At 40.3% G+C, this 27,379-nt stretch overlaps 1 protein-coding gene and 1 long non-coding RNA gene across 20 annotated transcripts in view; one reads left to right on the top strand and one right to left on the bottom strand.

Annotated features, from left to right (window-relative positions):
• MROH8 (maestro heat like repeat family member 8) overlaps positions 1-27,379 on the top strand; it is a 58,945-nt gene that overhangs the window by 4,583 nt on the left and 26,983 nt on the right. For 14 of the 18 annotated variants that reach the window (XR_005377816.1, XR_005377817.1, XM_038572249.1 and 11 more), the window contains 10 exons: positions 1,499-1,620; positions 3,804-3,949; positions 6,961-7,083; positions 13,799-13,878; positions 14,648-14,792; positions 16,317-16,412; positions 17,865-17,969; positions 21,593-21,728; positions 23,262-23,380; positions 26,366-26,518. Coding sequence is in view for 16 of the 18 variants with exons in the window: in XM_038572249.1 (XP_038428177.1) it covers positions 1,499-1,620; positions 3,804-3,949; positions 6,961-7,083; positions 13,799-13,878; positions 14,648-14,792; positions 16,317-16,412; positions 17,865-17,969; positions 21,593-21,728; positions 23,262-23,380; positions 26,366-26,518 (1,225 nt within the window). In the remaining 2 variants the exon portion in view is untranslated. The remainder of the gene's footprint in view (positions 1-1,498; positions 1,621-3,803; positions 3,950-6,960; positions 7,084-13,798; positions 13,879-14,647; positions 14,793-16,316; positions 16,413-17,864; positions 17,970-21,592; positions 21,729-23,261; positions 23,381-26,365; positions 26,519-27,379) is intronic. The other 4 variants (XM_038572255.1, XM_038572259.1, XM_038572252.1 and 1 more) reach the window with 4 other exon arrangements.
• On the bottom strand, positions 620-22,764 carry LOC111092070. Of its 2 annotated transcripts, none has more exons than XR_005377826.1 (3): positions 22,705-22,764; positions 17,459-17,567; positions 620-832 (listed from the first exon to the last, which is right to left on the bottom strand). It is a non-coding gene; the product is annotated as an uncharacterized LOC111092070 (long non-coding RNA). The 2 variants fall into 2 exon arrangements; XR_005377825.1 differs by lacking the exon at positions 22,705-22,764 and adding an exon at positions 21,553-22,130.

Genomic DNA, 27,379 nt, shown 5'->3' with positions numbered 1-27,379 from the left:
CACATCAGGCTCCCTGCATGGAGCCTGCTTCTCCATCTGTCTCTGCCTCTTTCTCTGCGTCGCTCATGAATAAATAAATAAAATCTTTTTTAAAAATGAATACCAAAAGATTTTCTACATGTATCCCAACACTTATGTGTATCTGTGTGTCTGTATGTACTCACACACCGTTTACATACATTGTTTGACAACTTGCTTCTTTCATTCATTAATATATGCTAAACATTCAGCAAATAAAGATCTATTCACTCACTCAACCAATATTTATTGAGGATTACCATATGCCAGGCATTCTGGTCTCTTAGAATATATTCATGAACAAAGTAGCCACAGATCTTTGCCTTCATGGAGCTTGCATTTTAGCAGGAAGAAACAGACGATAAACAATAATCAAAAATAGGTAAATGATATATTAGAAAGTATTGTGTGCTATAGAAACAAGAAAAAGGGGATCCCTGGGTGGCTCAGCAGTTTAGCGCCTGCCTTTGGCCCAGGGCGCGATCCTGGAGTCCCGGGATCGAGTCCCACATTGGGCTCCCGGCGTGGAGCCTGCTTCTCCCTCCTCCTGTGTCTCTGCCTCTCTCTCTCTCTATGTCTATCATAAATAAATAAATCTTAAAAAAAATAAATGTTTAAAAAAAAAGAAACAAGAAAAAGTAGGAAAGGGTAAGGGAAGTTAGGGGAAGGGGGTATTCTACCTTAGTTTATTTTAACAGCAACATAGTATTTCTTACCAATCCATTCATGTCCCATGAGACTGACAGTATGCTAGGTGCTGGGAATTCAACCATTACCATGTAGACAAGGTTTCTCCCCTCATGGAGATTATAATCTGATGAAAGATAGTCAACAAATACAAATGAACTTGATAACTATAGATAATGGTTAAATACTATGAAAAAAAAAATAAGAAAACAACTGTAGAACTGGGGTAGAGAAAGGCTACCTAACCTAGACTGATGATCAATAAATGCTTCTCTGAAAAGGTGACATTTAAGCTTTCTCTTGAGCGACGAGACAGAAGCAATCCTAAAATACTAATATTTCTTGACAAACCATAAGAGATTTTTTTAAAGATTTTATTTATTTATGAGAGACACACAGAGAGGAGAGAGAGAAGCAGAGGGAGAAGCAGGCTCCATGCAGGGAGCCTGATGCAGGACCCGATCCTGGGTCTCCAGGATCAGGCCCTGGACTGAAGACAGTGCTAAACCGCTGAGCCACCCAGGCTGCCCACCATAGAGATTCTTAACTATAGGTCACAAACTAAGGGTTGATGGAGGAGAGAGAGGTGGAGGGTAGGGTAACTGGGTGATGGGCACTAAGGAGGGCACTCGATGTAATTAATGAGCACTGGGTGTTATATGCAACTGATGAATCACTAGATTCTACCTCTGAAAATAATAACACACTATATGTTAATTGATTTTAAATTAAATAAATAAGTAAAATTAAGAAAATAAAATACTAATATTTCTAATCCCCTCTTCATTCCTAGGATCTGTAGTCAGGAAGAAGTAGTGATCCCTTGTGATTCTGACAATGACTCAGGAAGTGTGGATTTGCAGCTGAGCAACTTAGAGGATATTAAAAAAGATCCAAGTAGCCTTGAACTTACAGGTAAAAAGGAGAAAGGATTCTTTTTTTTAAGGAGGGAGGTGGGGAAAAGGGAATCTCTGATCAAGTCAAGTTGCTGGATGAGAGAGAGCCCTCAACTAGACTTTGACGGTAAATTTGGTCCCTGAGTATAAGACCTTGGAATATGATTGGCACAGTGAGATAAAATATATTTATCTAGACATATAGGAAACTGAGATAGATAATCCTGCAGACTTGCACAGAGCCTAAGTACTAGGATACCAGAAGCAAAAGGTGGCTGTGGGTGGACCCTTGATTGGGCTACAGAATATCTCTCATTCATTCAACAAACATTTACTGAGTACCGGTGACTGCATATACAGCAATGAACAAGACCAACATGGTCCCTGCCCTTAGAATTTGCTGAAAAGGACCAAAATAAGTAAAGAAATCACGAATTGTACTTAATACTGTGAATGAATTATACAAGGAGCTAAGACAAAAAATAAGGGAGATGGGAACCTATTTTAAGTCGTGGTTGCCAGAGAACACCTGTTTAAGATGGTGCTGTTTAAACCTAAAGGAGGCCTCAGGGATATGAAAAAGCAACCCATGGGAGAAGCAGAGGAAAGAACATTCCAGGTAGATATAAGAGCATACACATGAGACAGGAAAGACTATTTAAGGAACTACATTTATCCATTTCTCTACTCATTCAACAAATATTTATCAAAGCCTACTATGCCATAAACACTAACTGCTACAGATTTAGTAATAACAGAACAGATACAATGTACTTGTAGATAAATGATTGGAACTTATTTTAATATGGGTGATTGGGAATGGGGATAGGGAGCAAATATAAAGATATAAAGAGGTTTTTTTTAAAAAAAATTTTATTTATTCATGAGAGACACAGAGAGGGAGAAGCAGGCTCCATGCAGGGAGCCTGATGTGGGACTCGATCCTGGAACTCCAGGATCATGCCCTGAGCCAAAGGCAGATGCTTAACTCCTGAGCCACCCAGGTGTCCCTAAAGAAGTTTTTTAGCAGCCAAGAGGATACTTGGTCAAAATAGACAAAGAGGGGATTCAAGAAAGGCATCCTGGAGCAAAGTCCTGAAGGATGAGTAGGAGCTACCTAGGCAAAGGAGGTAGGAAGAAGGGAAGGTGGGGAAGAAGGAGAAACATGCAAGGAGAAGCATGAGAGGTGAATGAGAACAAGGCTTCTAGTGCATGAGAAGAATGTGACAATGCAGAATAGGCCATAATTCAGAAGACCAAAAAGGGTACAAAAGTGGAGTGGTAAAAACCCTCAGACGATGGGTGTGTTAAGGGGAAAATAGTAAGACTGTTTCCCCAATAAGAGTAAAGGATTTGGTTTGGGGAAGCAGAGGAGGTAAAGATGTAAAGCTATATGAAGGGGAAAACGATGCCACCATAATTATTGTCACTCAACGAAAGAACAATATTTACTAACACTTCCTTGGTGCTAGCTCTGTATCAACCAAATGAAGTAGGTTCTGTTATCATCCTATTTTAGAAATGAAGAAATAGGCCAAGAAAAAGTAAGATCACACAAGGTCAGAATGCTAGAAAGAAGCAGAGCAAGGATCCAAGACTAGGCAGACCAACTCCAGAACCTGTGCTCTTAAACAAAGTATATCCTAGGTCTGGAAGGAGATACCTCAAGTACCTACTGCAGGGAAGAGATCAGCAAAGGGCTGCTACTAGATTTTAAGCTCTTGTCACTACAGAGTCCTTGAGTTTTGTATTTAATAATATCTCTCATGTAAGTGCTTACTCTGGACCACATACTGAGATGTCTTTTTATTCATTACCTCACTTAATCCTTGTGATAACCTTGTTTTACAGGTGAAGAAACTAAGGTTCTAAGAGGCAAACTAACTTGATAAAGGTCATACAACTGATAAAGGGTAAAGCCAGGATTCACATTAGTCTCAGATTGAGATGTCCATGCTCTTCACCACTCTACTATAGCTCAGTATTAAAGATATTTGTAGTTTAGGAGGCCCTAAGAGTACACTGAATTTGTCATTGGGAAGACAGACTTGGAGTGTGGAAGGGACTTGGTCAAGGTTGCAGAGCAGATAGTAAAGATAAGACCAGGGCACGTCTATCCTGACATCTGGTGGATCCCTGCACTAGACTATAAAACTCTGTGTAGTACGTAGGTGTCATCTGCTGTGTTTCTTTTGGTATTAGACTCCGACATCTTTGACATCACTGGACTCTCTCAAGAATCGTTCATAGATAGCTTCAGACACCTGACCCAACAGGGCCCCGTCAGTGAGGCCAATGTTGAGAGGCTGATCCAGTCTATCCAGGAGGTTTTTAATGGTGAGCTACAGGTATGTACAAGGAGTCTTACTGAGTCAGCCAACATATTCCTCCATTTTAACAAATATTTAAACATTTGATATTGCTTTATCATATAACTAACTGGTATTATAGACTATAATATAAATTTGTTTATATTTTTATAATAAACATTTATATATACTTATATAGTGTATTTATATTTATAAAAACTATAGAGGAAAAAAAAAAACTATAGGGGAATCCCTGGGTGGCTCAGTGGTTTAGCGCCTGCCTTCAGCCCAGGGGCTGATCCTGGAGACCCAGGATCAAGTCCCACATCGGGCTTCCTACATGGAGCCTGCTTCTCCCTCTGCCTATGTCTCTGCCTCCTCCCCACCCCCCCCTTTCTCTCATGAATAAATAAATAAAATCTTTAAAAAGTGCTTAAAAACTATAAAACTCCTATTAAAATAAGGAAAAGAAAAAGAAAAATGAATCTTCTCATATTCACTCTCCTGAGATAACTAATGTTAACATTTTGGCATATATTTTTTCAGACTTTTTCTTCTGTACATACAAATGCATGTAATTATAGAAAAATAAACATCAGAGATGGTAGGAGGAAAAAAGTTTTCTAGGTGAATAGGTATAGATCTATATTACCCTACTTTAAACATTTTATTTATTTATTTGTAGAGACACAGAGAGAGAGGCAGAGACACAGGCAGAGGGAGAAGCAGGCTCCAGGCAGGGAGCTCGATGTGGGACTCGATCCTGTGTCTCCGGGATCATGCCCCGTGCTGGAGGCAGCGCCAAACCCGCTGAGCCACCAGGGCTGCCCTATATTATCCTACTTTAATACAATATTTTGTTTAGCAAAACATTCATTCATTCATTTACTCTGTGAAAGCAAGTAACAGAAGAATTTATCTTAGCCTGGGGGCAAGGGAAGCATTTCTGAGGAAGGAACGCTTGATATCAGATCTGAGGAATGGATAGGAGAAACTAAGAGAAGTTAGAACTAGAGAAACTATTCCAAAAATAGGACATGTTATGTTTAACAACCTTGAGGCAGAAAGGAGCAGAGCTATTTGATGAACTCACAGAAGCCTGGTATGTTTAAATGATAGTGTCAGAGATGTCTGTCCTTTGTCAACCGACACTTGGGTTGTTTCCATATCTTGGTTATTGTGAATAATGTTGCAGTGAATATGAGAGTGCACAGATCTCTTTGAGATCCAGATTTCATTTCCTTTGGATATATATACACAGATGTTTATAGTTTGGGGGAAATTCATGAAGCCTTACATTTTCTCTATGTATAATGGTAATACTTTTTTTTTTTTTTCAAAAAACACCTAAAGCCAGAATGTTAGTCTATCACTTTTGACTCAGACTTTTCTTTACACTTCACATCAGCAGGGCTTTATAAAGCATTTCTTTGTAAGTAATAAAGGGCTGGGATTGCTGCAGTGAATTGAAAAAAAGAAAATCCATTCCCTGCCTTGACCTGAATCCACCATCAGGCAGGAAAAAAGAAGGTAGTTTTGTCAGAGTATCACAAATACTATGTTAGCAATATACACATGTGCTTTGTGGATACTCTTAGGAAGGGTACCCGTTGCTGCTTCAGGAGAAAATGCATTTTCCTAGTCTTAAAGAATGCGTAGAGTTTAGTCAGTAAACAAAATAAGTATAGAAAATTCAGAAGGTAAAAAGGCCCAGAACCGAGAAAGGGCAGTATAAAAGTTAATATGTCTAAGGCTCAAAATGTTGCAGGGCAAGGCAGGAGATGAATTTAAAGAGGTTAGCTGGAGTCACATTGAGAGGGCCTTGACCTCCATGGGTGCAACTGCAATATATTTTGATAGAGAGTTACCTGATCAAGTTTGCACTAAATAAAGATGAATCTGGTGATAGCCGGAGGAATAGATTGGAGGGGGTCAAAACTGGAGCAGGGAAACTCCATGTTGGATTATTATAGTAATGTAGAGAAAGAATTAGGGTATGAAGTCAGCTTCTGGCTGTATGTATTGCTACTTGCTGTCCAGAGAGCTTATACCTGTTTATACTAGATACAGGCTGGCGGAGAAAGATGAGAAGAAATTTTCTCGAGATTGTGGAATTATTATTATTTTTTAAAGATTTTATTTATTTATTCATGAGAGACACAGAGAGAGGCAGAGACACAGGCAGAGGGAGAAGCAGGCTCCATGCAGGGAGCCCGATGTGGGACTCGATCCTGGATCCCAGGATCACGCCCTGGGCCAAATGCAGACGCTCAAGTGCTGAGCCACCCAGGTGTCCCAAGATTGTGGAATTATTGATGTCTTTTATTGTCTTCATATGTTTTTTTCAGTTTCTATGATAAATAGATATTGTTTTTATAATCAGAAAAAGAGTAATACAAAAGATTTCATTCTTCAAATAAAAACTTGCATTTTATTTTATTTTGTTTTATTTTATTTTATTTTAAAGATTTTATTTATTCATGAGAGACACAGAGAGAGAGAAGCGGAGACACAGGCAAAGGGAGAAACAGGCTCCATGCAGGAAGCCTGATATGGGACTCCATCCTGGGACCCTGGGATCACATCCTGAGCCAAAGGCAGACACTCAACCGCTGAGCCACCCAGGCATCCCAAGAACTTGCATTTTAATAGGGAACCTTAAAGACTCAAAATAATCTTTAATGATATCAAGAGACCTAGAATGACCATATCAAAGCTCATCTTTAGGAAGTTTAATCAGACAGCAGTATATAAATAGGATGGGTAGTGGGGGAAGCAAAGACTAAAGGTGGGAGAGCCATCATGGAGCAGTTAGTAACCTAGCATTTAATCTAGCTGAAAGGAAAAACAAAGTTGCAAACAGGCAGGTCAAGTAGATGAGGAATTCCATTCCCCTGTAATTTATTCATTCCTTTTAATAAAAAACTGATACCAGATTGAATGAGATGTCAGATGTTTGTAATATTACAGGAAAGTTCTTAAAAGCTCTCTAAATTATCAAATGAGATTATAATATATAATTGTGTTTTTTCATTTTTCCACAAATTCAGAGTGAATTTGAGAAGCTGACATTCCTAAGATCTTTGTCCTCTCTCAGCCAAACCTTACCTTACGATGAAACCACAGAATCATTCATTCACAGCCACATAACAGACATTGTGCATGTGCTAAATGTAAGTATTGTGACCTTATCACAAATGATCAGGACCACACAAACTCAATGACTTGACTAACAAATGTTTTAGTGGCTTCCTATATATTATCAGTTCCTTTGGCCTCTTCTCCTATCAGTATCTGTGCATGGAGGAGAAATATGCAGGAGTACTCCACAAATATAATCACCTTTGAAAAAAAACTAAAAGATAAGTAGAAAGGAAGAGAAATAGCATTTAAATTTCTCAGTAAGAACAATGCTGCATTCTCATTAATGAAGCCATAGTTGTGAGGCAAACTATATAATCCAGTGCCTGAATTCAGGTGCCAGTTCTGCCTCTTTCCAGCTGTGTGACTTTGGGAAGCTATGTAACTTCTCAGTGCCTCTGCTTCCTCATCTACAAAATAAGAATATCTGTATCCTTCACAGAGCTATTGAGATAAGATATAAATGTAATAACAATAAGTAATAATAAAAAGAAATAAGAAATAAACGTAAGCCATGGAGCATGATACCTGACACATATTTTACATAAAGGAACATGGTTATATTCTGTTTTTTTTTTAAGATTTTATTTATTCATGAGAGACACAGAGAGAGAGAGAGGGAGAGAGAGAGAGGCAGAGACACAGGCAGAGGGAGAAGCAGGTTCCACGCAGGGAGCCTGATGTGGGACTCGATCCCAGGACTCCAGGATCACACACTGAGCCAAAGGCAGACACCTAACTGCTGAGCCACCTGTTTATATTCTTTTTATTGTTATGTTTGTACTTAACTCCAGCCCCACTCTGCCATTATCTCATTCATTCATTGTCTTATTAAGTGCCTGACTGTTCCAGGCAGTGTCTGGGAATTGGGCCTACAAAGATAAGACAGGATCCCTGTTCCTGAAGCCAGGCAAGATGTAGTCAAGGGTCACAGAGACTATGACAAGTTTAAACAGCTGTAGTGAAAGTACAGAGGAGTGAGTGAGAAGTTGATTCCATGTCAAAAGATCCAGAAGGGCTTTAAAAAGGATGTGATACATTTAAGCAGTGTTTAATTTTTTGATGCTTTCATTTTCTCATCTGTAAAATATCCCCTTCAGTCTCTCTGAAGCTCTAAAATCCTGAATCTAAGATTTCATAGACACTCCAAGAAAATGAACAGTTTTTTTCAGCCCACAGGTCCATAAGACTGATTAGACTGATGATTAGTTTTCACAATTGAAGGCTAACCAGCTAACAGATTTGTTAAGCAATAGGCAATTATTAAGGATCTTCTCTATCTAGAACACTGTGGGGCTTCAATAAAGAATACAAATTTCATGGAAGTGTTAATGCTTGCCCTCTCAAGAGTTTATAATCCATTTGGAAGTGACCCTACCTCATAAATAGGTTGAGAACTGATCCAAATAATATATCAAGAAGAACAGGATGATGTGCAGATTTAAGGACAAATACAGCTCTCTACTTGGCTACACTCCATGGAAAGAGGGATATAGGCAGCCATAGGACCCAACCAAATGTTGTGACTCCAAAATCTCACTTCCACAATAATTGGCAGCAGTGGGTTGCCACCTGGTTCAACCAGCCAGCTCAGAGGATCCACAAATACAAGTCCCAAACACCAAATGTACACTGAATTTACCCATACTCTGCATTTAAATCTGTCCAGCCAGGAGTAAAATACCCACTGTCTGGTAGCAACCAAAACTGGAGCTAGCAAGAGTTACAGCCTAGAAGAGTTAAAGGTAGTTGGTGTCCATCAGAGAATTGCACAGATCGTTACATCACTGGACAAGTCTACAAAATCCCCGTGAGCCCACGTATAGAGAGTATAGCTCCCAACAACCAAGAGAAGAGGCACTTCTTCTGAGTAACCTACAAGGAGGGGAAAGCAGGGCAATTATAAGGAAAGAAGAATTATAAGGCATTTGCCTGTCTTCTCATGACCTATGCCAACACATGCCTCCTTAGTATCCAAATTTAAAGAACCAAAAAAGCTATGAACAGAATATGGAAAGGAAGGGGAAAAGATCTGTTATGACACTCCACCAAAGAAGATTTATAAATAAGAGTATGAAAGATGCTCCATGATAGTGATTAGGGAATGCAAATTAAAACCACAATGAGATTCAACTATACACCCACTAGAACGTTCATTAAACACTTTCCATATAATCCAGCAATTCTATTCATAGGTAAAATGAAGCATATGTCAAATAAAACATGTATACAAATGTCTATAGAAACTCCATATAATAGCTAAACATTGGAAACAACCTAGATGTCCATCAACAGCTGAATGGATAAACAAATTGTATCTCCTTACAACAGAATACTACCCAGCAATGAAAAGGAATGAACAGGGACACCTGGGTGGCTCAGTCAATTAAGTGTCTGACTCCTGATTTTAGCTCACGTCATGATCTCAGAGTCATGAGATCGAGCCCCTACATGAGGCTCTGCACTGAGCATGGAGCCTGCTTAAGATTCTCTCCCTCTCCCTCTCCCTCTCCCTCTGCATCCCCCTCCTTGCTTACGTGTGCATGTGCACACATGCACACACTCCCTCTCTCTTAAAAAAAACAAAAAGGAATGAACTAGGGACTCTTGGGTGGCTGTCAGTTTAGCATCTGCCTTCAGCTCAGGTCACAGTCCCAGCATCCTTGCATCAGGCTTCCTGCTCAGCAAATAGCCTACTTTACCCTCTCCCTCTGCTTCTCCCCTTGCCCCCACCCCACCGCTGGCTCATAGGCTCATATTCTCACTCTGTCAAATAAGTATAATCTTTAAAAAAAAAAAAAAAAGGAATCGGGCACCTGGGTGGCTCAGTTGGTTAAGCATCTGCCCTGAACTCAGGTCATGGTCCCAGGATCCTGGGATTTGTCCACATTGGACTCCCTGCTCAGCGGGGAGTCTGCTTCTCTCTCTGCCCTTCCCCCCGCTTGTGATCTCTCTCTCAAATAAATAAAATCTTTTTAAAAAAGAGTTAAAAAAATAAAGAAAAAGGGATGAACTATTGACACATGCTACAACTTGAATCTCAATGCTGTGTGAAAGAAACCAGACAAAGATATATGTCATATGATTCTATTTATATAAAATTCTGGAAAATGCAAACTTATCTAAAGTGACATCAGATCAGTAGTTACCTGAAAATAGGGGTAGAATGGGGAGGAACAGGGGTGAGAAATTACAAAGTTCGCACAAAAAAACTTTTGGGAGTATGTTCATTATCTTGGTTGTGGTGATGGTGTTTCATGGACATATACGTAAGTCAAAAATCATCATACCATACACTTTAAAATATGTGCGGTTTATCTTGTGTCTTTTACCTCAAAGTCAAAAAAGCTGTAAAAATTCCATTGAGAACTTTAATAAGAAAAAAATGCAACGGCAACTAGGATACAGAGTAAAGATGACAAGATTAGCATGAAATTAATACAGATAGATCTCCTGATCTAAGCCTCGAAAGATGTGAGGGATAGGGAAGATAGAAGGGACAAGTGGGTAGGGCTGATTGGCAGATTACTACGTGGCCAGGTCAAGGCAGAATGACAGTGGAGGTGCTTTTTAGAGGCTTTTGGGGTCCAACAGCAGACAGGGGCCTTAAAATCTGCTATACTAGAATTCTAACAGAGTCAGACATGTGCTTTAGTACCTGTTAATTCTCCTCTGCCAGCTTGGGGGCCCACCCTAATTCTGTACGTGGGGTCCTCCACAAAATCCTACTACTATGTTGTTGTTTGGTAAATAAAGGTACACTTAGCATGGAACAGGCATTGGGTTATTTATGCAGCGAGGCAGGCAATGGATAAGAATGATGTTTCCAAAAGATTCTTCAGTGGTGTAGATAATAAATGCTGAAGGATTTCAAAGGATGGACAGTTCACAGTAGACTGAACTAACATGAAAAGACTGCCCAGTTGTGGTGTTGAGAGTTTGAGCTCCCTGAAGCAGAACGATGAAGAAGAAAGGGAGCTATTTTAGTAATTAGAAGACACAATTTCTAGTTCCAGTGCAGTCAAGCCCGACCTGTGTGATCTTAGACAAATCACTTAGCTTTTCTAAACCTCTAAGTCCACCTGGAAAATGGAGATAGTAATCTATGTCTGGCTTTCATTAAGGCCTTTGAGACAAAATGTCTTTTTGTTAATATTGGTTAAGATTATTCTTGGAGAAAACAAAAAAATCAACTCTGGCTTACCTAAGCTTTAAAAAAGGGCAGGGGGAATATCTCCCTTAGAATCTAAGAAGAGGGCAGCCCCAGTGCCTCAGCGGTTTAGCGCCTGCCTTCAGCCCAGGGCGTGATCTCTGGAGACGCGGGATCGAGTCCCATGTCAGGGTCCCTGCATGGAGCCTGCTTCTCCCTCTGCCTGTGTCTCTGCCTCTCTCTCTCTCTCTCTCTCTCTGTGTGTGTGTGTGTCTCTCATGAATAAATAAATAAAATCTTCAAGAAAAAAAAAAAAGAATCTAAGGAAGAGGTTTAACAATCAAGCCTCCAGAAGAGTATGTTCTAGGACAACTCCTGGGGTTTCGAAAGCAAGGGTAGCTCTCCTATCATGCTGACTCAAACCTCTAACAGCTCCCCATCTGTGTCCGTCACTCAGAAATTCCAGGTTCTGGAAGAAAGAATCTGATTGGCCCAGACTGGGTCTGTTCCCCACTCTTTCATCAATTGGGCATGTTTGAGGGCAGCATCAGATAGTAAGGACATGACTTCTGGGCATCCCTCTCTGTATATCCAAGGCCATTCCCAGAGGAGGGATAATTGCTGTGTTCTGGATAGTCATCCCAAGAGGTTCCTACCGCACAAATACTTTACAAACAAAAAATAGCCTCTCACTTCTAAATTCCCCAGAGTTATTAGCATACTTGTGAACAAATAATAAGTCTTTCATACCCAATTGATTGAAAAAGGGGATTGCAGGCCTGGCCTGGTGGCTTAGCTAGGAGGCACTGCTTTCATGCACATGTGAGGCCTGTTGCTGTAGGGATGGAGAGTCAGAAACTGCACAGAGCAGGCAGTAGCTATCATCATGATTGACTGGATGTAGGAAATGAATAAAGGAGAAAAAGAAATCATAAGTCCTCTCTTTCATGAGGCCTGGGAAAGAGCACTATTGGCAGGAAGGTTGGGAAGGTATGTCCTTTGGAAGGGGAAGGGAATGAACTCACATTTAAGAGCAAATGAGGTTATAGCTATGCTCTTAGTGATAATGTTCATGAGATAACTAGATTTGAGTGAGTAGCCCTGGGAGACTGAAGGCAGAGTGTTATGCTTTCTCCCTTCCAGACTAAAAAGCCATAAGATTAAGTGAGCTCTTTGAGGAAATAAGAAAAAACATCAGGGTACCAGCAAGATCTAACCAGGGTTGGAACGTGAGAAGGGAAAGAGAAAAGTTGGAAGGGGCAAGAAAGAGAACACCATACTGTTTACTGAGCACTGCCTCCTGGACAGTAAGTTCCTGATGAGTCTTTTTGGTGGCAGGTAACAGAAATTCACTAGAGGCAGCTAAAACACAAAAGGGGAGATTTGTTGTTAGGATGAGTGAGTGTTCCCAGAATCTTGTGCAGGAAGAGCCACATGCTCCAAGAAAAAAATGAAACCAGAAAAAAACATTAAAAAAACAAAAAAAGCTTTCACATACTCAGAACTTTATCTCCATCTCTCATTTTTGCTCCTTTGTATACATTTTCATTTTTCTCTCTCTCCTTCACCTCTCTTCCCAAAATTAGCTCTATTACCTTGTCCACAGGGCACAGTGCTCCCAAATTTTAAATTTTCTGTTTTTAGTAGGCCAGCCAGACTGAGATTGAAGCTCTTGGTCTCTATTCCAGAGTGCTGAGAAAAAAATCTTTCGGCCTTGATGCCTACTCCTGTCTGTATAAGCTGTGGTTAATGGGACAGAATGACTTAACAGAAACATGGCTGTGAAGTGCTCATTCCTGTGACCCACAGGCATTTTCCAGAGAGACTGGGTAGACAATCCAGTAGGGCTTCCACTACAACCATTAACGTTTGCTATTTGTATCAACTCCCTGAGATTTATCTCTTTTCCCCCCATACAGATCAGGGAACTCAGGCACAGGGAAGTAAAATAATATATTCAGGGTCACACAGAGAGTGAGTGGCAGAGCCAGTGCCCCACCCCAGGTGCTGTCTAGCTCCAAAGCCTCTGATTTTTCCTCTCTGTCACTCTGCAGATTTTCTCAGCAAAGCAAGGCAGTTTTCCCTCTGCCACTTTGGAATTTAGACAGCTATTCCTTTCCTAGGACAAGTAGCATAATATTAAGCACTGCAGTAGACATTACTGCTTAGTCGAGGGAAGAGTTAGGATGCCTAAATTGAAAATAATCCCAGGTAATAAAAATAAGGAGTAACAGACATTAACAGGACTACTAGGAATCATGAAATTAGCTCATTAGTATTCACAACTACCCTATGATGGCAAATAGTACTGTTACCTCATTTTACAGATGAGGAAACTGAAGTACAGGGAGGGCAAATAGGTAAATAACTTGTGTCCATTCAAACAGCTAGTAAGAGGCAGAAGTGGCCTCAGACTCTGGTCCAGAGAATAAACTCCTAGCCCGGCCACTGTCCTGCTGCTGGTCCTGGGAAGCCAAGGAGCAGGATCTGATCAAGTCCCTACAGTGGTTCTTATAGGCCCCCTACCTCTCTGATCATCTGGTCCAAGGACTTGGCACATTCTTGACTCTTTTAAACTTTTTGCCCTTTCATTGCAGATGCTGATAGAAGAGGAGCCTCTGCATTCTCTCTTCAGCTCTGTGCGCCAAGAGGTTTTTATCACCATTGCTAACCTCAGGTGATGCCCACATGCTCCCTGCCCCCTACACATGTCCTGGTTTCTCATTCAGGGCCAATACCAGAGCCAACTGACATGTTCCATATTTTTAACTTTTGCAAATTATTTATATAGTTAGAAGGGGAAGCCAAATCCATGTTTATGTGTAAGAAGTTTGATTTCATATACACTGCCATCCACATCTGAAAGACCTTATTGGAACCTCTTTGGAGTTAAGTTTTGTTCAAAATATATTCAGTGGAAAGTTACTCTCATGTATGCTTCATGACAGTAGAGTTCCACAGTCCAAAAAATTGGGAAGGGCTCCCTGCTGTTTATCTTTCTTGGAGCTTTGTATTGCACACTAACTTACTAAAGGTCCCAAGAAATCCTGTAGTTAAAAACTTTTTTAACATAGTTCAACCCACCATTTCCCAAATTAACAAACGCTCAGTAGAATATCCTTTGGAAAATCATGGTTTACTGTATTAGACGGTAGCAGGCTTTCCTCCATGGTCGAACTGGAGGAAACCCTGGATGTCACTGCGGTAACCTCTGGGGAAGGCGGGAAAGGAACAGGGGAGAAGGATAGAGGCTCTGAGCCCTGAAACTCTTCCTCCAGCCTTTTGTGAGATTTGTCTAAAAAGGCTAACAAGCATGCCCTTTGTCTCTTCCATCAGAATTATATACCAGTTAGACCACGCTTTCCTCTTGGGTAACTTTGATCCCTGCTTACCAATGTCAAATCAAACTCTTCCCAGCTTACTATTCCCAAACTGTCTTTTTTTAGTTACCAAGATATCCATTTGCTATTTGGCTCTGAAGATCGAGCTGATTTGTTCAGTCTTATCACAAAAAGTATAATCACTCTGCCCTCTGTAGAGACTCTTATCCAGCTGCAGGAAATCATGCCAAGTGGGTCCTACAACACAGAGGTAACTCCTGCTTTGGTTTAATAACTTCCTGTCGGGCAGCCCGGTGGCACAGCGGTTTAGCACCGCCTGCAGCCCGGGGTGTGATCCTGGAGACCCAGGATCGAGTCCCACATCAGGCTTCCTGCATGGAGCCTGCTTCTCCCTCTGCCTGTGTCTCTGCCTCTCTCTTTGCTCTCTCTGAATGAATAAATAAATAAATCTTTAAAAAATAATAATAACTTCCTGTCATCCACAGGGTCAGCTGTTCATGGCCCTTTTGAAGAGTGCATTTGATTTTTTGGAACTAGCCAAAAATAATTTCAGCCAACTCTGGTGAATAAAATAAGCAGTTAAATTAAATAGCTTTTATCCTCCTCTTTATTTTTTCTTTTCTTTTTTTAAATTAATTAATTTGTTTTAGGGAGAGAGCCAGTGAGTCTCGATTTCACTACCATGAGATCATGACCTCAGCTGAAACCAAGAGTTGGATGCCCACCCAGGCACCCCTCTCTCTCTGTATTTTTTTTTATTTTTTATTTTTATTTATTTATTTTTAAATTTTATTTATTTATTCATGATAGACAAAGAGACAGAGAGGCAGAGACACAGGCAGAGGGAGAAGCAGGCTCCATGCAGGGAGCCCGACGTGGGACTCAATCTCAATCTCCAGGATCAGGCCCTGGGCTGAAGGTGGCGCTAAACCACTGAGCCACCAGGGCTGCCCTTATTTTTATTTTTTAAAGATTATTTATTTACTTATTTGGCAGAGAGAGAAAGAGAGAGAGAGCACAAGCAGGTGGAGCAGCAGGCAGAGGGGGATAGAGAGAAGCCGACTCTCCACTGAGCAGAGAGCCAGTGACAGAGCTTGATCCCAGGACAATGGAATATTACTCAGTCATAAAAAAGAATACAATGTTGCCACTTGCAAAGATGGGGATGGAGCTAGATTATGCAAAGTGAAATAAATCCGAGATTATTTCACTCAGATGTGAAATTTAAGAAATAAAACAAATGAAAATGGTGGGGCAAGAGAGGAAAACCAAGAAACAGATGCTTAACTATAGGGAACAAACTGATGGTTACCTGAGGGGAAGTGGGTCACAGGATGGGTTAAATGGATGATGGGTATTAAGGAGGGCACTTGTGAGAAACACCAGGTATTGTACGTAAGTGATGAATCACTAAATTCTACACCTGAGACTAATATATTTTTTAAAGATTTTATTTATTTATTTATGAGAGACACAGAGAGGGAGAGAGTCAGAAACACAGGCAGAAAGAAGCAGACTCCATGCAGGGAGCCCAATGTGGGACTCAATCCCCAGACTCTGGGATCACGCTCTGGGCCTAAGGCAAGCACTCAACTGCTGAGCCACCCAGGCATCCCCACCTGAGACTAATATTACACTCTGTTAACTAACAGGAATTTAAATAAAAACTTGGAAATAAGAAAAAATAAACTGTGTAGAAGCAAAAAAAAAAAAATGCATACAGTGTTGGGAACTTTATGGTGGGGGGGCATCACTAATCCTGTGCCTTTTCAAGTGTCTCTACAGGCAGACGTTTCAAGCATTCTCTGAGATGCTCCAGAGTTTGGTAGTAAAAGACCCACATTTGGAAAATCTTGACACCATTTTTAAGGTAAATAGGATATCAGAGAGAAGGGGAAATTATTTCTATTAATTGGTGAGAGTGGAAGAAGAAGTGTAGAAGAATTAAGTTTTAAGAGATAGCATAGGGGCACCTGGGTGGCACAGTCTGTTAAGCATCTGACTCTTGATTTCAGCTCAGGTCATGACCTCTGGATCATGAGAACGAGCCCTGTGTTGGGCACCACGTTTAGTGGGAAGTCTGCTTGAGAATCTCTCCCTCTGTCCCTCCCCTACTGTGTGCACTCGCTTGCTCTCACTTTAAAATAAATATATCTTAAAAAAAAAAAAAAGAGCATAGCAGTTAAGATGATCAACTATCAGGTTTTGAGCCAGACTTGGCTTCAAAGGCTGACTCTGTGACATTCATGGGTTATAAATTCAGCAAAGAATGTGACCTTTCAGAGTCTCATTTCTTCACTTTGAAATTGAGATTATAATTATGGTGAGTATTGAATAAATGGCCTTCAGTAAGTGGCTTAATGGTTCCTAGAATTATTCCTTAAATTCCTATTGCTTACTGCCATAAAAAGGTTTCAACCAGAGAACAGAGTCAGCCTCATGAGTGAGTAAATAGGCAAGTGTCTATCAGGCAGGATTCAAGGGTCATTAACAACCCTCGATCCCCACCTGTACCCACTTCGACACCTGCCATTCTGTCATTAGGGATTTGGTCATTGGAGCGCATTTGCTGCAGTTCAAGTGTCTTGCTCTCTTGCCCCTTTTAAAGGTGCAGATATCCCAGAAAGGAATAACCCTTTAAATTATTATTAATCATCTGTGCCTAAGTGTAAATGAACATTTATCTTTGCCACAACTGCCCTTAACATTTCTCATTCCTCTTCTATTTGTACATCAACACTCCAGCCAGATTGATTTCTCTCCTTTATCCAGTTGTGCCTTGTACTTTTCTGTATTGGTAGCTTAATTCAAGCTGTTTCTTCTGCCTAAAATGCCACCTGGGTTTTGTTTGTTTTTTTGCCACATGGGGCCATGAAATGTCACCTTTTTTGTAAAGCTTCTACTCATGAATGTTACCTTCTCCAGGAATCCTTCCCTATTACAGGCAGATGCAACTTCTCCATCCTCAGAATTCTTTAATAGCACATCATTGATTTTCTTTCCTTCCAAAGCAGATTTCAGAAGGCTGAAAACATACAGGAGAATGGAATAAATAATTGAAGAAAGTGGGGTAAAGGGAAAATAAGTGCAGAAAATAAGCTTCTGTAGAAGCCAGCCCACCTGACCGCAAATCTTATACCTTGTTTGCCTTCCTACCACTTGCATTTCCAACCCAAACTGGCATATCATTTAGGAGGACATTTTCAGATATAGTAGTGACCTGTAGACCTTTTGTCTCCATATTATCTTCAAAGCAGAATAAAGGTGTTATCCAAAATCTTCCTGGTAAGCCATTTAGGTCCCCCCCCATTTTTTTCCACAGCAAATGGACCCCTGGTTACAATCAACCAAAGATCATGAGCGGGAACGGGCCACAGCCAGCATGGCTCAAGTTCTAAAGTGCTTATCCAGACATCTCAGCTTGAAGGTAAGCAGCCCTTCAGTCACAGAGTGAGAAGGATCCAAAGCCATCCTATTACTGCCTATTTCCCCTCCTATTTTTTCCCCTCCTATTTATGATTCCCCAAACTGGTAACTCAGTTATGCCCCCATGTAATATCATAGCACTTAGCATCATTCACATATCTGCCCCTCTAAAATTTGAGCAGTTTGAGGTCAGGTACTACGTTTATTAGTCTTGCATCCCTGTTGCTTAACACAAGAGCTGGATCATAACAATATAGTAAATATCCTTGAATGAATGAATAAATAAATGTGACCTAAAAATGTCTGAGGGTCCACAGTGGCCTAGACTCTGTGCAGTTTTGTATTTGAAGTAATAAAGTCCAACAGCAAATGGAAGGAATTCAATTTAAAGACCTCCCAGCATCTCACAGAGAAAGGTTCTGAGGCTCTTCTTTTTAATCCTCTCATTTGTCTCTTTCCTCTCTCTCACTTCTCAGTTCTTCAGAATACTTCCCATACCTCCTGAAAAGAGTTCCTCAAAACTAAGATCCTCCTTCCTGGATCCACTCCTTTCTTTCTTTCTTTCTTTTTTTTTTAATTATTTTATTTATTTATTCATGAGAAACACAGAGAGAGAGAGAGAGAGAGAGAGAGGCAGAGAGAGAAGCAGGCTCCATGCAGGGATCCTGACATGGGACTTGATCCTGGGTCCCCAGGATCACACCCTGAGCTGAAGGCAGCACTAAACCGCTGAGCCACCAGGGCTGCCCCCATTCCTTTCTTCATCTGTGAATCTTTCCTCTCTCCTAGTGGGTCTTCTGGGCACTAGAGCCTCTCCTGTTCTCCAGCCATCATTTCTCCAAGTGTGTAAGAAGAGCCCAGGAAGGGGCACCTGGGGGGTTCAGTCAGTTAAGCACCTGCCTTTGGCTCAGGTCATGATCTCAGGCTCCTGGGATTGAGGGCCACATCAGGCTCCTGTTCAGTGGGGAGTCTGCTTCTCCCTCTCCCTCTGCCTGCTGTTCCCCTTACTTGCATTCTCTTTCTTTCTGTCAAATAAATAAGATCTTTAAAGAAGGCCCAGGAATTGGAAGAGAAGTTGGTGAGGTAGGAATACTAGGTCCTAATGCTAATTTTCCTTAGAGAATTTGCCCTTGATATAAATATTCTAACAGTCATGCTTATTAAAAGGATGGCATCCCACTAACTTTCTTATTTCTCATGTTGGAAATACATCCCAATTTTCCACCTCCTTACTGAAGGAAGTTTGGTCCCTCAAACTGTGCTACTTCCTCTTTTCTCTCTTTAGTCAATGAAAATGAGTCACTGCTAGCCCTCACTGACCTCCCTGTGATTCTGTCATCACATTGTTTTCCTTCTACATTCCTCCACCTCTAGTTTTGGCTGCAGACTAAAGAAGAGTTTCAAATGACTCCCTCTTACTCATAATCTGTCTCGGGCCTGAAGATCTTCCTTAATGTTTTCTTCCTGTAGGAAGAACTGCTAACCTAAGGCTGTTGAACCCAGGTGCCATTGGAGTCTCTGAACATCTGGAAAGCTGTAGGCAGAATTTTGCACAGTGTAGTCTTCTGGAGTTTTCTGCGGAAGGTCCATAGCTTTTCTTAAATCAACTTAATTGAGTTGTTGTCTTGCAGAGATAGCCAGTGTTAACAATTCTGTTTATTCCTTCGGAGAACATTTGTGCATGAGTGTGCACTTTAGTCCCTCTGCATGTAAGCCAGAGTTATCATCTTGAAACTCCTGTCACTCTTGATGCAATGATTTCCAGCTATTCCTAAAATACAGGGTGTTGTATGATCTAGTTCCTGCCTGCCTCCTTGCACTCCCTGACTTACTCCAGCCGTACTGGCCCTCCTTTATGTTCCTTATTATATAAAGCTCTTCCTGCCTCATGGCCTTTGCACTTACTACTTCCTCTGCTTGGAATGACCTTCCCCAGCTCTTCATAAAGTAATTCCTCCTCATTCTTTAGTGCTTATTTCAAATGCTTCCACCTCAAAAAGGTCTTTGCTTACAAACAGATCTATGCTTAGACTCTGTCTCATTGCTTTCTTTTCTTCTTAGGGCTTCTTAGGATCAGAGATGATCGTGTTTGTTTATTGATTTATTGTCTGTTTTTTTTCCTCAGGCAGTGTAAATTCCATTGCTTATGCCTGTCTTTTTCACCAGAGCATGCCCAGCGCCTAATACAGAATATGTTACATAGTAGATGCTCAATTAAATATGCATTCAGTAAATGTGAATCAGTTCGTGTTCCTTCTCTGTTCAGAACTCTCCAATGGCTTCCCATCTCATACAGGAAAAAAACAAAAATCCTTACAGTAGTCTCTAAGTTGCTATACCACCTACCTCATCTACCTCCTATCTCTTTTGCTCTTGTTAACTCCAGCCAACCTCACTACTTGTTCCTCAGAAACACCAAACACACTCCTTTCTCTCTGCACTTGCTATTCTCTCTGCCTGGAATGCTTGTCTCCCAGATATCTATGTGGCTCAATCCCTCATCTCAACATAAGTGAGGTCTTCCCTCATCACTCTAAAACAGCAGTTCCTGTCTTTTTTCCGTGCTTTTTTTTTCACCACAGCATTTATCACCATTTAATACATAATAAATTTTCCTTCTTTGTTATTTTGTTTTCCTCTAAGTAGAATGTCACCTCCATGAACAAGGATGTTATCTTTTTGTTCACAGCTTGTATCCCCAGTGGCAGTCATAGTACCCTAGCCATAAATGTCATACTCATAACCAATTCCTGGTACATAAGTGACACTCAGTATTTGTTGACTGGATGAGTAGTTATATCAGTAAACAAAAGACATTCCACAGCTGTCTTTGTTAATTTACTTTTTTCACTATTTATTTTGAAATATATTATTTCTCTGGTATGGTTTTTGCCACCTATTTTTTATAATAAGGCAAAATATCAATAAACAAGTTTTTAAAATTGTATTTAATGGTGCAGCCAACTTTGCATCCAACTTTCTCACTTAGCAGACCAGCACATTTTCCCACCTTATCACAAATTCCTACAATACTTGATTCCTAATGGTTATATTCATAGAGTGGTTGTACCATAGTTCTCTTTACTATTGGGCAATTATTTCCAACATGTGGTTTTTAAAAATAGTACTAGAATGAATATCTTTATATATAAAGCTTTTTCATTTTTCAGATTGCTGATTTAGGTTAGGATTTGTCCTATTTAATACCATCTGATGGACATAGTATAACTACACATGTTAAATGTTTAACCTAAAGAGATCCAAGGGCTAGGGGCACCTGGGTGGCTCAGTCAGTTAAGTGTCTGCTTTCAGCCCAGGTCCTTATCCCATGGTCCTGGGATCGAGTCCCACATTGGGCACCCTGCTCCATGGGGAATCTGGCTCTCCTTCTCCCCCCAACCCCCCCCCCCCCCGCTCATGCTCTTTCTCACTCTCTCTCAAATATATAAATAAAATCTTAAAAAAAATAAATTTCTTCATTAAAAAAAAAGAGAGATCCAAGGGCTGAATGTGACTCTTGCACTTTCCTGAGTAGGGGATAGAAGTGGAATTACTTCTCAATAACTCTAAGGCATAAAATGTACCTGTTATGCTAATGGTATTTTTCTTTTTCTTCCTAACCAGCTTCCACTGAGATTCCAAAGGCTTGGGCACTTCGTGGCTCTGATGGCACTGCTGTGTGGGGACTCAGTGACAGAGGTAGCTGAGGAGGCCGCAGAGGGCATGCACTGCCTGCTGCATGTCACCTTGAGGCTGAAGTGTAAGGCGCTGCTGAAGGCAGCCACTCCCTGAATCAATCCTCCAGCACAGTGCAAGCACCAATCCTCTTTGTGCCCTCATTCCATACACTCCAGAAAAACTTTTTACGGTAGTTTAGCAACAGAGAGGTACATAGTCCACAGACGGAGATGAAGCAACATTGACTTAATCATCAGAATCAGAACACTGGATCAGACCCATCAGTGTCAGCCATCTGCATGGCTGTCGAGTTGAAGGAGCTAAACATGTGGTCCTGTGGACAAACTGGATTAGTTTGGCCAGAAGTGGAGGAAGCTCTTGACATCATATGGGCCTTCACTTACATATTTATCCCACATATATTTTCTGAGTGCTTACTCGGGATCTGACAGTAACCAGAACACAAGAGGTCCAGTCCTTACATAGCACGTAGTCTAGTGGGAGAATCAAACAAAGAATCAATAAAAAAACTGTTATTATAAACAAAGATAAGTGCTAAAGGAGAATTGCAGGGGCCATGAGAAAGAATCGCATCTAGCGGTGAGGTTCAGAAAGGGCCTCTCTGAAGATAAACTGAAAAATAAGAAACATTAGCCAGGTGAAGATGTAAGAAGAGCATATTGGGCAGAGGAAACAGGAGGTATAGACTTAAGGAGTTTGAAAAATAGAAAAGGGGCCATTGTGATCAAAGAATGGATCATTGGCCTCCCAGGTACAAGAGGCTTTAGAAGAATATCTAGCTCTATGTCCTCCTCACCAAGCCTTTGAGTCTCAGTCTACTCTACCTCCACCAAGTAGTTGCCCTGTCTGGGCTTTTTCATCCCAAGGGTAAGGAAGCTCTATGGTTCCCAAAACTATAATCACATCTCTGGGTAGCTCTGAGTATGAGGAATGTCTACCAAGACATATAGCCAAGGAAATACAACTGATTATTCATTAAACAAGTATCTATGAAGCACTTCCTGATCTAGGGGTACATTGGTAAACAAGACAAGTACCTTCCCCAAAGAATTTATTTGCCAGTTGGAGAGACAGTGTCCTCAACCAAGCACTCAAGGACTTCCCATAAATAAATCTCCAACAAACATGAGTCACAATGCAACATAGAAACAAAGCACTATGAGGGAGTATTGGCAGACTCAATAATCAGCAAAACTAGACACAGAAAGAGTTCTGGTATCGGCATTATCAGATACTGCATAATTGTATGATTTTTTATGGGGACCTAAGCTTCATAAGGAGACCCCTTAAAAGTCCTCACCAGTAGTAAATGGTTTGGGATAGTTGTCTCCCAAATCACTCAAAAGCTCTGCTCTTACAAAAAGCTCTTTTCTTTTTCTTTCAGCCTTTTTAATATATTGTCTGACAACAGAAGGGAAACAAATCAGCCTTCAGATTAACACACTCTCCACCCCCCAGACACTTTGATCTAAGTGAGAAAGATAAGAAGGATGAGTTCTTAGGATTCACTTCAACCTGGGGATTGATCAGACTTGCAAAATCAAGAAAAAGAAAATAAGCCAGAAAGTATTAATATTTCATGTTTTCTTCTCAGGTACCATTTATGACAAGAAAAATCACCCAAACTTGAGAAGAGCAATGAAAAAGTGTCAAGAGCTCCTAGAACTCTACAGTATTAAACAGTTCTATAGTTGTCCCTTCAAAATTGCCCAGGTAATCAGAATGGCTAAAATTATAAAGACAACTTGAAATGTTGGAGAGGATAGGAAATAACCAGAAGTCTCATACATATTGTCATGACAAAGTAAAATGGTAAAACTACTTTGGGAAAAGTTCTTAAAATTTCTTATAAAACTAAACATACAAGATTGCCCAGAGAATTTGCTCTCTAAACTTTCCATAGTTTGGAGATGAGGCACTGTGGTTGTGACTCTTAGACACCTTGCCCTATTAGTTAAGTGGCTTAGGTCAACCTGGCAGTGGGACCAGTATCACTGGTCTTCAGATAAGCTCTGTTCCCATTGATTGCTCTGCTAACCTTAGCCAGCCTCTTGCAAATGTAAACTCTTGTCCAAAACAGAGCTGCCAGAGGCTGTAGTTGACCCAACAGGCCATACGCTTTTAAATTAATATATGTATTCATTATGCAACAACTATTTAAGATTCAACTAGGTATGCAGTACTCTGTTAGGGGATAGAGGAAAAAAGAAAACCCACAGGGGTCTAAAGTGTCAGGCAGTTTAAATTCTCTATGCATCTGTTTCCTCATCTGTACAGAGCATCTGTAAAAATTGGGTTGTAAGAGTTAAATGAGATATTGTATGAAAAATGTTCTGCTTAGTGCCTGTCATATAGTAAGTGCCCAGTGAATTATACCTGTTATAATCATGTGAAAGACTTTATACGCTGCCGAGTACAATGAGAAGCAAAATGAAACATGCTTTTATTCTTATATTTTTATTATTTTTTAAATTTTTATTTAAATTCAATTAAATAAAATATAATGTGTTATTGGTTTCAGAGGTAGAGGTCAGTGATTCATTAGTCTTATATAATACCCAGTCCTAATCATATCACATGCCCTCCTTAATGTTTATCACCCAGTTACCCCATTCCTCCACCCTCTTCCCCTCTAGCAACCCTCAGTTTGTTTCCTATGATTAAGAGTCTATTATGGTTTGTCTCCCTCTCTGATTTTGTCTTGTTTTATTTTTTCCTCTCTTCCCCTATGGTCCTTTGTTTTGTTTCTTAAATTCCACATATGAGTGAGACCATATAATTGTCTCTTTCTGATTGGCTCATTTTGCTTAGCATAATACACTCTAGTTCCATCGACATGGTTGCAAATGGCAAGATTTCATTTTTTTGATGGCTGAGTAGTATTCTGTTGGATATATACCACATTTTCTTTATCCATTCATTTGTTGATGGACATCTGGACTCTTTCCATAGTTTGTCTATATTTGGCATTGTTGCTATAAACATTGGGGTGCAGGTGCCCCATAAGATCACTACATTTGTATCTGTAGGATAAATACCCAGTAGTGCAGTTGCTAGGTTGTAGGGTAGCTCTATTTTCAAGTTTTTGAGAAACCTCCATACTGTTTTCCAGAGTGGCTGTACTAGCTTGCATTCCTACCAACAGTGTAAGATGGTTCCCCTTTCTCTGCATCCTCACCAACATCTATCATTTCCTGACTTGTTAATTTTAGCCATTCTGACTGGTGTGAGGTGGTATCTCATTGTGGTTTTGATTTGTTGTTGTTGTTGTTTAAAAATTTTATCTGTCTATTCATGAGAAACACAGAAAGAGAGGCAGACACACAAGCAGAGGGAGAAGCAGGCTCCACACAGGGAGCCTGATGCAGGACTCGATCCCAGGACCCAGGATCACTCCCTGAGCCAAAGGCAGACACCCAACTGCTGAGCCACCCAGGCGTCCCGTCCCATGTGGTTTTGATTTGTATTTCCCTAATGCTAAGTGATATGGAGCACTTTTTCATGTATCTGTTGGCCATTTGTGTGTCTTCTTTGAAGAAATGTCTGCTCGTGTTTTCTGCCCATTTCTTGATTGGATTATTTGTTCTTTGGGTTTTGAGTTTAATAAGTTCTTTATAGATTTTGGGTACTAGCTCTTTATCTGGTATGTCATTTGCAAATATCTTCTCCCATTCTGTAGGTTGCATTTTGGTTTTGTCGACTGTTTCCTTTGCTGTGCAGGAGCTTTTTATCTTGATAAAGTCCCAGTAGTTCATTTTTGCCCTTGTTTCCCTTGCCTTTGGAGATGTGATTAGCAAGAAGTTGCTTGGCCAAGGTCACACAGGTTGCTGCCTGTGATCGTCCTCTAGGATTGTGATGGATTCCTATCTCACATTTAGGTCTTTCATCCATTTTGAGTCTATTTTTGTGTATGGTTTGAAAAAATGGTCCAGTTTCATTCTTCTGCATGTGGTTATCCAATTTTCCCAACCTCATTTGTGGAAGAGATTGTCTTTTTTCCATTGGACATTCTTTCCTGCTCGGTCGAAGATTAGCTGACCACAGAGTTGAGGGTCCATTTCTGAGTTCTCTGTTCTATTCCATTGATCTATATGTCCGTTTTTGTGCCAGCTGATGATTTCAGCTTTGTGATAAAGCTTGACATCTAGAATTGTGATGCCACCAGTTTTGGTTTTCTTTTTCAGCATTCCTTTGGCTATTCAGGGTCTTTTCTGGTTCCATATAAATTTTAGGATTATTTGTTCCAGCTCTGTGAAATAAGTTGTTGGTATTTTGATAGGGATTGCATTGAATGTATAAATTGCTCTAGGTAGCATAATTCTTTTAATATATTGTCGCCAGCCAAAGTAATTTAGCTATGCCTGGGACCCTTTGAGCTGTATAGCACTAAAGCCTTTCCTTTAGTTCTGTTCCTATAAAAGTGTGACTCTTTCTGAGGATCTCAGTAAAAAAACAAACAAACAAACAAACAAAAAAAAACAACTCTTTCTAAAAATCAGAACTGTAAAAAGCCACACAAAGACTGTAGTGGACATTTGGGTTGCTTCTAGCTTTTCACTTTTGTAAAGAAGACTGAAAAAACAGCCTTGTACATATTTGTAGGTCTCTCTGATTAACATAAAATTGAAATAATATTCCTTATTCAAGGTTCTATCATACTAAGTCTCTTGAAAATTCATCTTCCCTGAATCATTTCAGATCTTCGAAGCTTTTCTCAATTCAAATGAGCTCTTCCAGTTCGTAATGACTACATTGGATGGCCTGGAAAATCTGAAACATCCCTGCACCCAGAAATCAGCAGGAGAATTGCTGATAACGATGGTGAAAAATGCAGAGTCCCGATTTGAGAAGGTAAAAGGCTCAGTTTCCTGGGTTTGAAATATCAGCAAAACCCCTCCCCTCCTGTACCTGCTGCGGTGTCTTCTGCTGCTCCCGTTCAGCAGAGAGTAACAACTGAAGGGGCCCCGAGCCCATGAGTCTGTGAGACTTCCATTCAATAAGCATGTAATAAACAGTCATCGATGGGGATCCCTGGGTGGCTCAGTGGTTTAGCGCCTGCCTTCGGCCCAGGGCATGATCCTGGAGTCCCGGGATCAAGTCCCACGTCAGGCTTCCGACATGGAGCCTGCTTCTCCCTCCACCTGTGTCTCTACCTCTCTCTCTCTATGTCTATCATTAAATAAATAAATGAATAAATCTTTAAAAAATAAAAAACTTTAAAAAAATAAACAGTCATTGAATATGCAACTAGAGATGGATAGTTTTAAAATCCAAGGTGTGCTCCATATTTTCCAAAACAGTATAGTTTGGAAGGAAGATATAATTAGCACCTATGAGAATGGTAACTTCAATTTAGATCCCCATCCAGGTTAATTAAAGATATAAAACTTTAAAAAAATCAAGCCATAAGCAATCTTTGAAGGAGGCCAACTTAACTTAGTAAGCTTAAAATCAACAGATTTTATTTAAATGTTTCTAAAGTTGACACATCAAGAAATAACAATATAATTGTATCACCTAGAAATATTATAGGACATACTGAAAGAGATAAAAGGGCTGAAAATAGTAGTCCCTGGAGAGCATATTTGGAGACTATGCAGGAGAGAGCTTGGAATACCACTGGACTTTTTAAATTGATACATACTGTACTTTGATAAAAATAAAAATTAATTTTATTTATTTATTTTAAAGATTTTATTTATTTATTCATGA

Source organism: Canis lupus, chromosome 24 (assembly GCF_011100685.1).
Source record: "Canis lupus familiaris isolate Mischka breed German Shepherd chromosome 24, alternate assembly UU_Cfam_GSD_1.0, whole genome shotgun sequence".
NCBI classification, from domain to species: Eukaryota; Metazoa; Chordata; class Mammalia; order Carnivora; family Canidae; genus Canis; species Canis lupus.
Note: the sequence above shows the minus strand (reverse complement) of the source record. Positions and strands in the feature narration are given on the sequence as shown.